Source organism: Macaca fascicularis, chromosome 5, assembly GCF_037993035.2.
Source record: "Macaca fascicularis isolate 582-1 chromosome 5, T2T-MFA8v1.1".
Lineage (NCBI taxonomy): Eukaryota > Metazoa > Chordata > Mammalia > Primates > Cercopithecidae > Macaca > Macaca fascicularis.
This window is the reverse complement of record NC_088379.1, coordinates 145,693,210-145,706,428: the sequence shown is the minus strand read 5'-3', so window position 1 is coordinate 145,706,428 and position 13,219 is coordinate 145,693,210. Positions and strand designations below refer to the sequence as shown.

Genomic DNA, 13,219 nt, shown 5'->3' with positions numbered 1-13,219 from the left:
AACATTGCCTTTTTCAGGGAAGCTCCGTTAGCCTAACCTCCCTTGGAAGTGCCTTAGGGCTGGCTTCTTGCACAGTACACAACCTTTACTTAGAGAGGGATTGGAGATTATTCTTTATTCATGTCTTATTTCCGCTGCTCCTGGAGGAGATGACTCTGACTTCCACTGACTCTTTTGGGGGGCTTAAGTCAGGGTTGAGCACCTGAGCCCTAGATAGCTGGATGTGGATTCTGGTAATATCAAATGGATCTCTGGCTCATCTGAGAGATTCTGGAAGCTGGGACCTGACCTTGCCCATTTCCCTCCTTCTCCTGTTTCCTATTATTTCCCACTGTTTTTTAAAAAAAAATTTTTTAAGTTTTCACAAGAATAAACATTGAAAATAAAATGTGCACAACGATTGAACTAGGAAAGGCCACACAACCAACACACATTACATCATTATAGGTAAGTTAGCAGGAAGATTTCAGACCCGGGCTAGCTCTGGAACCACATTTCACACTGCTGAAAATAAAAGCTGGAGTACACATGACTTTCCCAGGTTCACAGAGTTGGTAAGCTGGAGAGCTGCACCAGGAGCCAAGCAACCTGCCCTGTCCTTTCCACTGCACCCTCTAAGAAATGTAAGTAGAAGGAACAAGCGGTATCTCATTTTGTATATGCTTTAGCAATGTACTATTTGCTTTCTAGTGTGTCTACTGCCTCGTTTGACATCTTCTCTCAAAAAGTGATGAAACGCTTTCTTTGACAAGTTCAGAGTGCTCTTGGTTCCTGTGTGGGATTCTTCCAAGTCTGAAATTGGTAGTGGGAAGAGAAGGAATCCGGAGGAAGGAGGATGAGAAGTTTAAAGCAGAGGAAGGGGAAGCAGAGAAGGCTGCAAGGTGCCTGCAAGATGTCTGAGGAGTCGGAGGAATGGGAGAGTGCCTAGCTCTTCCTCCTGGGAGAGCTCCAGCTTGGCAGGACATTTTACCAAGGTCTCCGGTATCGTGCTGGTTTCCGAAAGCCCCAGCCGAAGGTGCGCAGCAAAGGGTGACAGAAGGTGAGGCACGTGCCGGTGGCGCAGGTGCTGACCGCCGCGGTGCGCCCTCCCTCCCACGCGCGGAGTGCCGGGCGCAGACAACCAGGGACCGGCCTAGGACTTTTGGGGAGAGAAGCGGGGCTCCCGAGGCGCCGGGCGAGGATGGGAATGGGAGGGAGCCAGTGCTTCCGGACACGCCCCCGCCAGGTCCCACGCCCGGGTCTTCTGAGACCTCGCGCGGCCCAGCCCCGGAGCGGCCCAGCTATATAAGTCCCAGCGGAAGACCGGGGCGCAGAGGGTCCTGCTGGCGCTAGGGTGGGGAGGAGGGGACGCGGGGACTCGGCCCCCGACGCCGCGCTTTGTCTGGAGCCGCCGCCTCTGCACCTCAGCTGCCCGGTCGGGGGTTCAAAAAACAGAAAGCGGGTTTTGCTGCCCGGGAGACAGGCGTGAAGAGCAAGGGAAAGAAACTTCCCACACCTTCGGGGCTGGAACCCTTTTCCTCTGCATCTCCAGTCTCTGAGTGAAGATGGGGGGCCTGACAGCCTCGGACGTGCACCCGACCCTGGGGATCCAGCTCTTCTCAGCTGGAATAGCCGCGTGCTTAGCGGACGTGATCACCTTCCCGCTGGACACGGCCAAAGTCCGGCTCCAGGTAGCCAGCCAGAGGGGCATTACGAGGGCTCTCAGGCCAGAGGGGGCGCTGTTGAGTGCATTCCATTTATTCTCTGCTTTGGGTTAACCACTGTTTCTAGGTAGGGTAAGTGCCCTTCCAAAGCAGTCTGGCCTTGTCCCAGGGCTGGTGCTTTAGGATGGGAAACTGGAACTTTTTCTGGGATTAGCTGAAGAACCACGAGGGCCACAGAGGATGGGTTGACCATGACTACTACCAAATTCTCCCCAAATTTAGGGTGCACTTAGTATTCTAAGAACTGAGAATATTGGCCTCTCCTCAGTTTACTAGTCAGGTGCTTTTTCCTTTCTTTAATTCTGCCCTATCCTACTGCCCTAGGGGTTCTGGAGAGTTCACGGGGAGGCGAATGTTTAAAATGGACATTGTAGCCAGCCTCCCCCAAACTGCGTGCTCGCGAACACACACACACACACACACACACACACACACACACACACACACACGGCGTAGAGGGAGGTGGATGGAAGGGGGATGTTGCTGAGAAAAGAAACGGAAAATAGGAACACGGTGGGGGAAATCTTGGCTTAAGAGTGAACTCAGTGTTCGCTCCCTTCTGATCTGCACCTTTCTTATTTCCAGATCCAAGGCGAACGCCCGACGTCCAGTGCTATTAGGTATAAAGGTGTCCTGGGAACAATCACCACTCTGGTCAAAACAGAAGGGCGGATGAAACTCTACAGCGGGCTGCCTGCCGGGCTTCAGAGACAGATCAGCTCCACCTCTCTCAGGATCGGCCTCTATGACACGGTCCAGGAGTTCCTCACCGCAGGCAAAGAAAGTAAGCCGAGAACGTTCCTGGGAGGGGCAGAAAAACCTTGGGCTCTGCTCTGTTCCAAAAAATGTAACACATCGAGGAGTGGTTTTCATAACAAATTGGCGAGAAAACATTCATATTTGAACTCTCTCCCTTCCCCAAATATTAGTTCATTGTTCATAGAAAGAAAAAAGTACGCAAAATTGACATTTTAGATGCAGATTTATACTTTTAAAAAGTCACCCAGTCATGGAAGTTTTGTGCCTAATTTGGATCTCCATCTGGAGAATATGCATGAGCTACAGAATAATGTTTAACTTAAAGTTCTCCAAACAGGGAAATATATCAGAAACATCTATGGAGCTTGTCAGAAATCCAGATGAGGACTACCATGGTCCTCTGAGTCTGAATCCTCAGGCTAGAGACCAGAGTATCTGTGTTTCCACAAGCTTCCCTCATCATTTGGGTATGCAACAAAGTTCAAAACCTTCTGTTTGAAGCAAAGAAAGCCAGACTTGGTGAGTAGAGTTGAAAGGACAGGAAAAGATATATTTCCTTTTAAGAGGTTCCTCATAAGGTCCAGGGAAAACCAGACCAGAAAAAATGGACGAATGCTGTAGGGCGTTTGTTTACGGGAAAAGGAAAAAGAAACATATTTCCTGAGTGCAAGTGCACTCTAAGAATTCCTGTCACTTTAACTAGTATTTATTTGAGGGCTTACTATGAATGAGACACTGTTCTAGGTGCTTCAGATACATTACAACTGGAAGGCTACTAGTAGTATCATTATCCCTTGGCAGTTGGGAAAACTGAACACAGAGCAATTCATCACTTGCCCAAGGTCACACAGCTGGGAGGGGGCAGAGCCAGGGTTCAAACCCAGGCAGTCTGGCCTCGGACTCCAGGCTCTTAACCCTGTTTTCTACTGCCTTCTGCACTTCGCATATGATTCTGTCCATCATTCAAACACACAACAATGCTGTGAGTAAAAACTGCTAGCTGAGTATCAGGGCAGTTAAGTCAGATGCACAAAATCACACAGCTAATCAACATCAGAGGCACTTTCATGTGGAGCAGACAAGCCGGAGAGAAGATGTGCTGATGACAAAATGAATACATTAAGTGAAATCCATCTTGTAGATTTCATCAATTCTGCTGTGAGTAACCTTCAATACTGTAGCTTTATGGGATAATTTATAAATATTGTCTACACAAATATGTAAATTATACTTATCCACACAAGTACTTTCAAAGTGAAGATAAAGTCTGTATGTTACTAGATCAAAACTGCATTTTGATATTTATAGATGTACAAGAGAGGAAACACAAAGGAGGTCAAGTGCTCGTTCAGGTGGTTTTCTTTACAGATTGACTGTTCTGTTAATGGTTGCAGGCTTTGGGCACCAAATTAATAGGATATATGTTGGCAGTGTTCTATGTTATATAGATTCAGTTTATTTAGTAGGCTTTATTGAACTGCCATGTGCCAGTAACTATGTTAGATATTTAGATGGCAGATGTGTCTCTGGACAGAGTTTACAGTTGACAGTAAGGGGTGTGTGAGGAGAAGTGAATAGATGACCATATTCCATGATATTGGGGGAACCCACCCCCAGTATTTCAACGTAGGTTCTTTCTATTTTCCCTAAGTGTCGGCCAGTCTGAGAAATAAAGAGAAAGAGTAGAAAGAGAGGAATTTTACAGCTGGGTCACCAGGGGTGATATATATCAGTAGGTCCGTGATGCCCACCTGAGCCGTAAAACCAGAGGTTTTTATTCAGGACTTCAAAAGGGGAGAGGGTGTACAAACAGGGAGTAGGTCACAAAGATCACATGCCTCTGAGGCCAATAAAGAGCACAAGGCAAAGGGCAAAGCAAAGATCACAAGGCAAAGGGCAAAATTAGAATTACTGATGAGGGTCTATGTTCAGCTGTGCATGTATTGTCTTGATAAACATCTTAAGCAACAGAAAACAGGGTTCGAGAGCAGAGAACCGGTCTGACCTCAAATTTACCAGGGTGCAGGGTGGGGTTTTTTCCCCACCCTAGTGAGCCTGAGGGTACTGCAGGAGACTAGGGCATATTTCAGTCCTTATCTCAACTGCACAGGACAGACACTCCCAGAGTGGCCATTTATAGACCTCCCCCAAGTAATGCAATTCTTTTCCTAGGGTCTTAATATTATATTCCTTGCTATGAACAGAATTTAGTGTTATCTCTCCTACTTGCAGGTCCATTTATAGGCTCTCTGCAAGAAGAAAAATATGGCTCTTTTTGCAGTCAGACCTTATGGTTGTCTTGCTTTGTTCCCTAAAATTGCTGTTATTGTGTTCTTTTTCAAGGTGCACTGATTTCACATTGTTCAAACACACGTTTTACAATCAGATTTCATATTATTCAAACATACATGTCTCACAATCAGATTGTATGGTTAACACAATCATCACAGGGTCCTGAGGTGACATACATCCTCAGCTTATGAAGATAACAGGATTAAGAGATTAAAGTAAGACAGGCATAAGAAATTATAAGAGTATTATTTGGGAACTGATAAATGTCCATGAAATCTTCACAATTTATGTTTCTCTGCTGTGGTTCCAGCCGGTCCCTCCGTTTGGAGTCCCTGACTTCCAGCAACACCATGACACATGCTATATTACAATACAGTCCTACTTCCCTTAATGATGGGGATACATTCTCAGAAATGAGGTAGGAGGCAAATTGGTTGTTGTACGAACATCACAGAGAGCACTTACACAAACTTAGATGGCATAGCCGCACCTAGTGTATATGGTATAATCTATTGCTCCTAGACTACAAACCTGTGCAGACTGTTGGTATTGAATACTATAGGCAATTGTTGTATAACAGTTAAGTGTTTGTGTACCTAAAAATAGAAAAGGTAATGCATTACATGACAACCTTACGGTGCCTGGGATGTCACTAGATGATAGGAATTTTCCAGCTCTGTTCTAGTCTTATGGGACCACCATCACATATGCAGCACATGACTAACTGTAATTACAAGATGGTGGCCATATTAAACAGAACTATTTAACCTAGCCATGGAGGCATGGTCCTGTGAGATTTTCCTGAAGAGTTAATGTCCGGATCAATTCTGAAAGGGCCAGCAGGAGTGATCCAGGTAAAGGGGTGAGAAAGACCCTCCAAGTAGAGTGAAGGTCATGTACAAAGACTCAGTGAGAAGTAGAGTGAACATAGCACAGGGAGGACATGTTGGTGAGGAAGGAGGGGTGAAGCCACAGAGACAGGAAGGAGCCAGATCACAGAAGGCCTTGCAGGTGATGCTAAGGAGTTTGGATTTTATCCTTACCCTGGTGGGAAGTCACTGTAAAAATGTTAAGCAGGGGAGTGGCATAAACAATGTACATTTTCAAAAGATCACTTTGGCAGCAGATAGAGTATATATGTAAAAGGAGTAAGAAAGAGGTAAGTTAGAAAGCAAGAAATGATCAGGGTATGCCCTAAAGCACTGGCAATAGGGAAAAAGAGATGTCAATCAGAAAGACTGAGAACGTATAATTGAATTGAATTGGTGAACAAATAGAAGTAAGGCATAAGGGACAGGTAGAAATACAAGATGACTTCCAAGTTTCTGGTTAAAGATACCCTTTATTGAGGGAAGATGTATAGAAGCCGTCTTAGGGGGAAGACAAGAAATTTAGTTTAGGCCATGTCAACAGGTAATGTCCAGTAGGCACATGAGTTTAGGAGAAAAGTCTGGGCTAGATTCCAGGAAGTCACAGCAGGGACTATCAATAGGGTCAGACAGCAGAGAGTGTGGAAAGGATTGAAAAGTGATCATTGTACATAACAAATAGAAGCTCACTGATTTTCTAGTAAAAACATCTTCAGCAGAGTAGTGGGGTATAAGCTATATTGTAGGGGACTGAGGAAGAAATGGGTCTGAGAAGTAAAGACAAACAATATATTTTGTAAATAAATTTCTTTTAGTTCTTGAAAAAAAAAATACATAGCCTCTTTTCCAGGAAGCTTGACTGGGAAGTGAAGAGAGGGATTTGAAAGTTGGAGATTGGAGGATAGGATGAGTACATCAAGATACTTTGTAGTGCAATGCATTACAAATATGAGCTAAAAGTGAAGGCATTTGTAGTCATACGATATTGCCAATTAAAAGACAGCTGTCAATCATATGCCCAGCTCCTGCTAAAGCATGATGAGAAGAGTACAATCACGATAGTGATTTAAAAATTGCTGCCAGTTTTGTGGATTTTCTTTGTGCTAGACAGTGTAAGCTCTTTTTCAGTATTATTTAACTCACACAACTCGAGGAAGTAGATATTATTATCCCTGTTTGACAGATTAGGAAACTGAATTAGAATGACTGAGAAAGCCTTTGCTGAGTAAATGTTGCTGAACCATAATTTTATATTTACTTAATGATAGAAATGAATATTGGGCTTCAAGACTATTTGTATTTAATGATATCTGTCTTGAGCAACATAAGCTATTTTTTTTCAAAAATTTAAGATAAAAATCACTTTCTTCTCACCTGTCTTCTTATTTTTGTTCCCTTCACATGTTGTAGCCTAACACTAGTTGATGGCCCATATTGGTGCAGCTTGTCCACTGGGCTTCTTCTAAGGCCACCAAGTCCCATAATTAACATTATCCTTCATGGGAGAAAGATCAAGCCTCATTGGTGACAGGTGCCTCCTCACAGTTGGATAATACTGAAAAGAGAGCTAAATATAAGAAAGAACCAAGCTGAACACAGGAAAAAATCAGACCACTGTGAAAATAAGCATTGTGTTTTCTTGTTCCTTGAAAGTCTTCATTTTTAAAAAATTTCAGACACCTGACGTTTTCTAGCCTTACTCTGAGTTGGTACACATTTAGTACATGATCAACACATGAACATGCATTAGAGGAGTAGAAAAACTGTCAGAATACAAAAATATGGGCCAGGTATGGTGGCTCATACCTGTAATCCTAGCACTTTGGGAGGCCGAGGCAGGCAGATCACCTGAGGTCCCAGGAGTTCAAGACCAGCCTGGCCAATACAGTGAAACCCTGTCTCTACTAAAAATACACAAATTAGCAGGGTGTGGTGGCATATGCCTATAATCCTAGCTACTTGGGAGGCTGAGGCAGGAGAATTGCTTGAACCCAGGAGGTGGAGTTTGCAGTGAGCCAAGATTGCACCCCTGCACTCTAGCCTAGATAACAGAGCAAGACTCCATATCAGAAAAAAAAAAAAAAAAAAAAAAAAAAAAAAAAAAAAAAACTATGAACCACTGAAAATTAAAAAGATATGCATGCATTCTAGGTCTTTAATTGTTTTTTCTTAATAATTTTTTTTTTCTCTGGATAGCAACACCTAGTTTAGGAAGCAAGATCTTAGCTGGTCTAATGACTGGAGGAGTGGCAGTATTCATCGGACAACCCACAGAGGTTGTGAAAGTCAGACTTCAAGCGCAGAGCCATCTCCACGGTATCAAACCTCGCTACACGGGGACTTATAACGCGTACAGAATAGTAGCAACAACGGAAGGCTTGACGGGTCTTTGGAAAGGTAACTAACTTCAAAGTGGGTTTTAGAACCACCAAAGCACATACATACAATTATCAACTTATTATAAAGTAGAGTTAGTAAACATTTTCTTTTTTTCCCCAGGGACTACCCCCAATCTGATGAGAAGTGTCATCATCAATTGTACAGAGCTGGTGACATATGATCTAATGAAGGAGGCCTTTGTGAAAAACAACATATTAGCAGGTAACTTCCCATTTCATATAACAAACACGTCTGCACCTTTAGAATTTCCTCTTGGAGCTTCTGCAGCCACCTTATACTGAATCCCTTAACTCTTAATTGTTTTCTCTTTTTAAAAATAAGTAATTTTGAACTATATATAACTTTGTGAGAAGCAGGAAAAGACCAAAATATTAAGTTTAAGAAGTTTTGCCACAACAGAAATATTTTGCAACAAAAATAACAGGCAATTTCATCTTAGGTCAGCATTATTCTCATTTAACACTAATATAGGGGACTTTTGTTAGAATCTTTTTCTTTATACAGCAGAATTCAGGAGGTAAGTCCATCCTGCACTATATCCAAAAGATCTAGTTATACAAGGAGCCTATCAGTGGTCTCATCCAAAAAGTAATTCCATAAGATAGGTTCTTAAAAATAATATACTAACAATTTCTAGAGACATTAAAATTTCCCTTGCACTTTATTTCAGTAAAAAAGTATTAGATGCTCATATATTAGGCATTATTGCAGGCCTTAAAGGCACAGAGGAAACTAACAGGTCATTTTCCTAAAGTGTTAACAATCTATTAAGCCATTTACTCTTTACCTTCTTTTTCTAGTGCAATGCCTTTCTTGTTTTATTTTATTTATTTATAAGACATCTTCACTGAGCTACTGTTATCAACAGGTTTATAAAGATATGTCAGATAACTAAATTGCAAGCCCCCAAAAGTCTGATGTTGACCTGTTTCACCGATCCATTTTAGATGACGTCCCCTGCCACTTGGTGTCGGCTCTTATTGCTGGATTTTGCGCAACAGCTATGTCCTCCCCGGTGGATGTAGTAAAAACCAGATTTATTAATTCTCCACCAGGACAGTATAGAAGTGTGCCCAACTGTGCAATGAAAATGTTCACTAATGAAGGACCAACGGCTTTTTTCAAGGGGTAAGATGTGGTCTTGTGTATCTGTAATGTGTTCTGGCTGTCTATGTGCTTTGGGACACTCTTATGTCAAACAACTGACATTTAGCTTACAAGCCTTAGTATATTCATATATTTAGTATTGACTTTTCCTTACCACAGATTTCTTGAATCCACCAATTCCACTGTGCCAGAAAGTAAAAAGTCATTATATTAAAATTTTCTCAACTTTGATCAAAGGCTCATTCAAGATCAGCGCCTTTTCCATTGGTCCCAATCTATTAGAAATGTAGACAGTATTTTGCCTTCTCTGGGCAAGAGAGCTATAAAGTAGAGGGAAATCATAATAGAGAGCTATGAGAGAACAAGATTTGATTTGATTTAATTTGATGGACTCAAGTTTTAAAATTGTAAAACTAGAGATAAGACATCACCACCAATCTAGAAAAGTGATGCAGAAAATTATGTGATTTGGGTAATTATTACACTCACCTAGAAACAAGTATTGTGTAATAGATTACATAGTTCCATAATGCAATGTTGTATTGGAAACTACCTTCCTAAGAAAATATAGTATGGGCTTGGCGTGGTGGCTCACATCTGTAATCCCAGCACTTTGGGAGATGGAGGCAGGAGGATCACTTGAGCCCAGACTGGGCAACAAAGCGAGACCCTGTCTCAACAAAAAATTGAAAAATTAGCTGAGTGTGGTGGCACGCACTGATAGTCCCCTCTACTTGGGAAGCTGAGGCAAGAGAATCTCCTGAGCCTAGGAGTTCAAGGTTTCAGTGAGCTATGATTGTGCCATTGAACTCCAGCCTGGGAGACAGAGCAAGGCCCTATCTCAAAAAAGAAGAAGAAGAAGGAGAAGAAAATACAGTATTAAGTAATCTGTCAATATATTCTACAAGGATTACACTAGTGGTTAAATGATAAAATTCCATTACCTTTTTAAACTGTAAGGCCATTCCTCAAGTCTTATAAATTAAGCATGAATGCATCATACACATTTTATAAAAAGTTCCAACTCATCATAATCTGTACTTATGATACATTAATACAAATGAAGTTCTTTATAAAATTAACTTAAAATGGATATACCAGTTATTAAACCATTAACCATTTAATAATTTTATTTTTTTCAAATTTAAAAATCTTTTGGGGGAGAAATACTACATGGATGAACCTTGAAAACATTATGCTAAGTGAAATAAGCCAGACACAAAATGACAAATACTGTATGATTACACTTAAATGAGGTACCTAGAGTAGTCAAATTCATAGAGACAGAAAGAATAGAAGTTACAAGGGGCTGGAGGTAGGAAAAAAATGGGGAGCTGCTTAATGGAGAGAGACTTTCTTTCTGGGGTGACAAAAAGGTTCTAGAGATGGATAGTGGTGATGGTTACACACAATGTGTATGTACTTAATGCTACTGAAATGTAATTTTGTGGGTTTTTTTGGGCAATAAAATACCCCACATTGAGAAGTGAAGAGAAACATGTTAAGAGACTTGAAGGAAAAAAATTGGGGCAGAGGGGTGTTTTTTATAGGTTAAACAATAAAAGCCATTTAAACATTTAACCATTTCTGTAAGGACAAGAATTGTCAAGATTGAGACAGCATTGATTTCTTGACTCTACTCAATACTTCTTTGGTTTCTCTTCTTCCTTCTCCCTTCTAAGTTTCCTACCTCCCATTCAGAAAGCAAAGCAAAACAAGCAAAAATTCCCCCTTCCCTCAAACAAGGAAAGAGTTTTTGAAAAAGTTCATGTCAGAGAAGAGCAGACATGTTTTGGGAGTGAAGGATATTTGTGGATTTGTATAGATGTGATCATTAGGGCTGTGTTGTTTTGAAGTAATATAGGACATCTAAAGGAAAATTTATTTTCAGCAGAGGAGAGAAAGATGAAGAATATGTACTTTTAAGCATCTTCACTTGAGGAGTGGCAAAATGAGAAGCATAACCTGCTATAATCACTTTAAGAATTTCAGGCTGAGTGTGGTGGTGCAGTCTCTCATTCCAGTTACTCCGGGAGGTTGAGGTGGGGGGGATCACTTAAGCCCAGGAGTTCGAGGTTGCAGCGAGCTATGATTGTGCTACTGCATTCCAGCCTGGGTGACAGGGTGAAGCCTCATCTCAAAAAATAAAAATTAAAAAAAAAAAAAAAAGAATCTCAAACAAACTAATCGAATGAAGACATGCACTTTTCTAGGTTGGTACCTTCCTTCTTGCGACTCGGATCCTGGAACGTCATTATGTTTGTGTGCTTTGAACAACTGAAACGAGAACTGTCAAAGTCAAGGCAGACTATGGACTGTGCCACATAATCAGCTTCAAGAAAATGATGTGACATACCAGTGGGAATCTTGCTGACTGGATCATAAAAACAAACAAAACTTGTTCACTTATTTTAACCTAAAATGATAAAGGAATTTTGGTAGAGAATTTTGGACTTTTCTATATAAAAAAGAGGAAAACTAATGCCTATTTCATGTAACTTTTTTTTCTCAGTGTCTTAAAAAGGGGAAAGCAACACATTCAGCATATACCCTGGCAAATGTAATGCAGATAAGCTACTGCATTTGACCATTTCTGGAGTGCAATTGTGTGAATGAATGTGAAGAACTTTAACATGTTTTAATTACAATTCCAACTGGTAGAAAAGAAACTGAGTGAAATGCAGTTTATAAATACTTAAAAATGAAGTTATTAAAAATATTAGTTTTTATTAACCACAGTTGTCAGTTAATATATTCAATAAACTATTGCTAATACCTTTTAAAGTGTGTCTTTTGAGATCTATACCTGGGTGTAGGAGTCAAGTTCACCTAGAATACAATACTGCCCAATAGGAAGTGCAGGTCTTTAGAATCATAGGCATGAACCTACTCTGAATGTTATTAGTATAAATTTTTAATGTTTAGAGTCCAGATTTGATGTATCTTTAACAACTTCTAATCTAAGACACTATATTCATTTTAGCAGGATTGTAACTAGAGTCCTGGCACCTGTGCTAGCATCACGTAATTTTAGAGCTGGAGGATACTTCTGGGAAGACAGAAGAACAGTTTGAGATTCCTACTGAGATGAAAATGAATCTTCATGGAATCTTTCAGCAAAGCCAAATTCAAATTCATCATTAGCACCTGTAGTGACCTTTTTAATGCCTACAAACTGCATGTAGAAGAGATAGGGAAAGAGTAAAACATATTAAAAAGAAGTTTTTAAGACAAAGCCCAGTCTGATTTTAAGCCAAATACAAGGATTGGCAGCTTGGACGACCAGGAAGGTTACAGGTTGCCAAACATCATTCTACTTCTGTTTTAATCAACTCCACATTACATTTACTATTGAGGATCCTCACCTTGCCCTCATGCATATCTTCCCCATTCATTACCTGCAAAAGGGTCTTGTAGCAGATATCTTCTATGTCCTACACATACCATTTTGCTCTTTAGTGCTTGCTGACCTGACTTCCTATTGTCAGGTCAGCACCTGCCCTTTTTAGGGTCTTCTGGCCACCAGAGCCAGCTTTACTCACCTGTGCGTGGCATTCTAGAAGAGCAGGGAAAATAACACAGCCCCAGTGCAGCCCTTAACCAATAACTGGTAGTAGTTGGTGTACAAATATCTCAGTTCCCTAACTGTCAGATGGAGTACTGCTGAGGGATCAAACTCTAGTAACACACAGTAGTGTTTTGCTTATTATGGCTAAAAAATCACAGGGTCTTCATGCATTTGGAAAGGAGACTTTATTTCTTACAAAGGGTTACAGCTTTCAAGGTGGTCATTCTGCAGGTTAGAAAGCATATCCTCCAGCAAAGACCAGAGGCAGGCACTTCTAGGGAAGGAAGAGTAAGACAGGAATTTAAGTTGAATGGGTTGGTCAAGTATACGTATTCAACAGGCTACAGATGGATCATGAATATTCATGAAGGCAGTCCTGATGCATGCATGTTAAACAAACATGCGTGTTACACCTTGGGGTGGGGACTTAACATTTAAATGCATTACAGTTAGGCCCTATACATGACAAGGTGAAACAGGGACACAAAGGCACATAATGCACCATCTCTGTAAATAGGCCA

General features: G+C 41.2%; 1 protein-coding gene across 1 annotated transcript; it reads left to right on the top strand.

Annotated features, from left to right (window-relative positions):
• The first annotated feature begins 1,311 nt into the window (after positions 1–1,311).
• Positions 1,312–11,907, top strand: UCP1 (uncoupling protein 1). Its single transcript, XM_005555967.5, has 6 exons — positions 1,312–1,670; positions 2,289–2,487; positions 7,820–8,020; positions 8,123–8,224; positions 8,971–9,151; positions 11,344–11,907. The coding sequence occupies exons 1-6, from the start codon at positions 1,545–1,547 to the stop codon at positions 11,456–11,458; spliced, it is 924 nt and encodes a 307-aa protein (XP_005556024.3). The 5' UTR covers positions 1,312–1,544; the 3' UTR covers positions 11,459–11,907.
• The last annotated feature ends 1,312 nt before the right edge of the window (positions 11,908–13,219 follow it).

What these genes read in the sequence shown, in the direction of transcription:
- UCP1 (XM_005555967.5), top strand. Translation starts at nt 1,545, where the DNA reads ATGGGGGGCCTGACAGCCTCGGACGTGCACCCGACCCTGGGGATCCAG. An exon ending in CTTGACGGGTCTTTGGAAAG is followed by an intron (nt 8,021 to 8,122) that starts GTAACTAACTTC and finishes TTTTTTCCCCAG; the next exon opens with GGACTACCCCCAATCTGATG. An exon ending in CCAACGGCTTTTTTCAAGGG is followed by an intron (nt 9,152 to 11,343) that starts GTAAGATGTGGT and finishes GCACTTTTCTAG; the next exon opens with GTTGGTACCTTCCTTCTTGC.